This window comes from Belonocnema kinseyi, chromosome 10, assembly GCF_010883055.1.
Source record: "Belonocnema kinseyi isolate 2016_QV_RU_SX_M_011 chromosome 10, B_treatae_v1, whole genome shotgun sequence".
Taxonomy (NCBI): domain Eukaryota; kingdom Metazoa; phylum Arthropoda; class Insecta; order Hymenoptera; family Cynipidae; genus Belonocnema; species Belonocnema kinseyi.
The window spans coordinates 10640570-10643446 of record NC_046666.1 but is presented as its reverse complement, the minus strand read 5'-3'; the positions used below and the strand labels follow the sequence as shown (position 1 = coordinate 10643446).

At 29.3% G+C, this 2877-nt stretch overlaps 1 protein-coding gene across 1 annotated transcript in view; it reads right to left on the bottom strand.

Annotated features, from left to right (window-relative positions):
• The window catches only part of LOC117181019, an 83324-nt gene that overhangs the window by 19040 nt on the left and 61407 nt on the right, over positions 1 to 2877 (bottom strand). The window contains exon 11 of the mRNA XM_033373588.1: positions 2034 to 2181. Coding sequence (XP_033229479.1) covers positions 2034 to 2181 — 148 coding nt within the window. The remainder of the gene's footprint in view (positions 1 to 2033; positions 2182 to 2877) is intronic.

Here is a 2877-nt window from a genome sequence, read left to right as displayed (position 1 = left end):
TCTTTGAACTCCAGTTGAAAAAATAATTAAAAATACTGATTTCCGACGAGAAACACGAACATAAACCAAAATTGTTAAAAGATTCTAAATGTTGCATAAATTATAATGATTTGCATTTTAAATACCAATTTTATATGTAACATGGAAGCGTAACCTAAAATTGTTTATATTCTTTGACATCTGTTAAAATAGATTTAAATAATTTAAATCTTTTAAAGTCATTTAATCCCTTGAAATGTTTGGAAATGCTTGTAAGTTTTCTTGTAATTTAAACAAAATTTCTCATTATTTGTAAGCTTTATAAAAATATATAAATATATGATCTTCGTAAAAATTCATTAAAATAAGTAGAAATCATTTCAAAATTCTTGATTATAAATGAATAAAAGCGTATTTACCAAGGTTCTAAACAACAAAAAAATCCCTGGCAAATTAAAAAGTTCTTATAGATTCCGTAATATTTGTTAAATCTTGTGAAATTCCTTGAAATAACTTGAAATCACTTGCAATTTCATTTAATTTAATTTATTTTCTAAAATTTTCTAGAATCTTCTTTGGAATCTCTTTTAATTTTCGATGTTTCTTAAAATTCTTTGGGATCTGTTAAATTGGCTTCCAATTTTTTTAAATTCCATTATTCCTTTAACATAATGAAAGATATGATAAAAACCTTAAAACTGGAGAAATTCGCTAAAATTACTCGAAATGCATTGAAGAAGTAGAAATACTTTGAATTGCCTTTAAAATAAATATAAAATAACTTATTTATTAAACTTTTTAAAAGGAAATATTAAAATGCCTAGAAAAATTAAAAAATTAAGTGATTTAATTAATTTAAATATTTTAAATATTGTAAAAATTCTGAACAAATTTGTCGGGATTTAAACCCAAATAATTTGAAGCACCTTAAGGCGCTTCAAACCAATCGGTTTCGCTTAATCCACTATACTTCTAAAAGGTCGAATTGTTGAACATAATTGTTCACCACATAATCTAAAAGCAATTATACCATTTGGAAAGAGAGCTTTTCTCGAAAAATGTTCTTGTCTTTTTTATTTAATAGAATTTTTTGCGCCGCAAATCGACCATATACAATAGTGAGCGTGTTGTCGGTTTCAGGCGCAAAGAACCATTTTGAATTGAAAAAAAACATTTTCCGTAAAAAGCTCACTGTCCAAAACAGTATAATTGTTTTTATATTATGTGGTAAAAATATTACGTTCAACAATTCATCCTTTTAGACTTACAGTGGATAAAGCGAAACGTCTCATTTGAAGCACCTTAAGGTCGATTTGTTCAAATTAATTGTTTAGATTCTTGTCTTTTTTTCTAATTTCCAAGAGTTTCGAAGTTGATAAATAACAATTTAATAAAAAAACTCGTAAACGGAAAAATAATATAATAATAAATAACACTACGTAAATTAACGGAAATGCCTATAATAAAAATTCAAAATCCTAGGTTACTGGTTATGGGAGGCAAGAAGTACTGGAATTTTTCCTGCAATCACAGGACCAGGGATGCAGTTTTTGATGCGGGTAGGACATCGGGAAAATTTACCCATGGTTCCTATCAACTTTCCAACATGCTCAAATAACAAGAGACCTGGTTTGATTTTCGAAACAGAGCTGGAATTATAAAAACCAAAGTTTTTTTGGTTGTATAAAAATATATTTTATGTAAATTATTTAACGACGACTTATAGTTAATGTTATTTAAATATAAATGGTACCTAATTATAAACCAAGAAAATTATATTTTTTTATGTGTGTTGCCCAAAGAGATTTAAACTGTAAATAAACGTTAAAAAGTTATTCAGCTGTGTTTATCTATTATCAGGGTCCATTTTTGATAGAAGTATTTTAGGGTTCAATTTTCACAGATAATTTTTTATTTTGAAGAAATTTACAGTGCAGATTTCGATTACAGTTCAAATTGAATTTTGTTCTTCTGTGTACATATCAAATTTTGTAATATCTATATTCACTAATTTATTCTGCTGATTACAAAGTTTGCAAAAAGAAAATGATTACATAAATGGTTGAATTGGATGTAGCCACGGTCCACATTTCGGAAAATTTTCTGGAATTGGAGGAAGATCTTCTGGTTCTCCAACGTGTATGACCAATTTCATTCCTGTAATCGAATGCCAATCAAAGTGACAATGGAACAGCCACCACCCTAAACAAAATTTAAATAAAAAATACATTTTTCTTTCAGGTTTTTCTGAATTTGATTTCTCAATTTTATTGTTTCAATGGCATCAGTGTAGCTCTTGAAACAAGGAAGTATTCTCAGGTTTAAGAAAATCAGGGATATTCAAAGGATAAATGTGTATCATCAGCGGACTTAAAACTCTTTGCTTATTTTTCATATTTTTATAAAATCGCTCCTTTTCCTCCTTTTTTCTAGAAGTTTCCCTTTTTTAAGAAGGATTCTTGGTCTTCAGACCGGCCACAATTGTGGCGAGCCGAATGAACCAAAAGAAGCCTCTACAAAGTACCCTTAAAGGCCCCACTGAGTTCCCCTTCGGTTCCTTCTTAAAAAACTAAAAAAAAGCAAGATCAACTTTTAAATTGTTGAAATTCTAATTCCACGTTAAAATTTCCATTAGAAACTCACGGAGTAAACGCAATACTTTTTTTGCAGCGTTAAAAATTCAAAAGAATGTCATTAACTTCTGCTGAAGGTGGCTTCAAGCGCATCCATAGTAGCTCAGGTATTTTGTTGTGCGCGAAGTTTAAAAATAAAATTCTCTCTTGCATCGTAGCGTTGTTGTCTGAGGTTTCCACTGCGTGGCGCTGACATCCAGATAAAATTCTTAGTTACCGACGGAACGCTTATTAACTGCTACTAAAAGAAGATGCACTTGAAGCC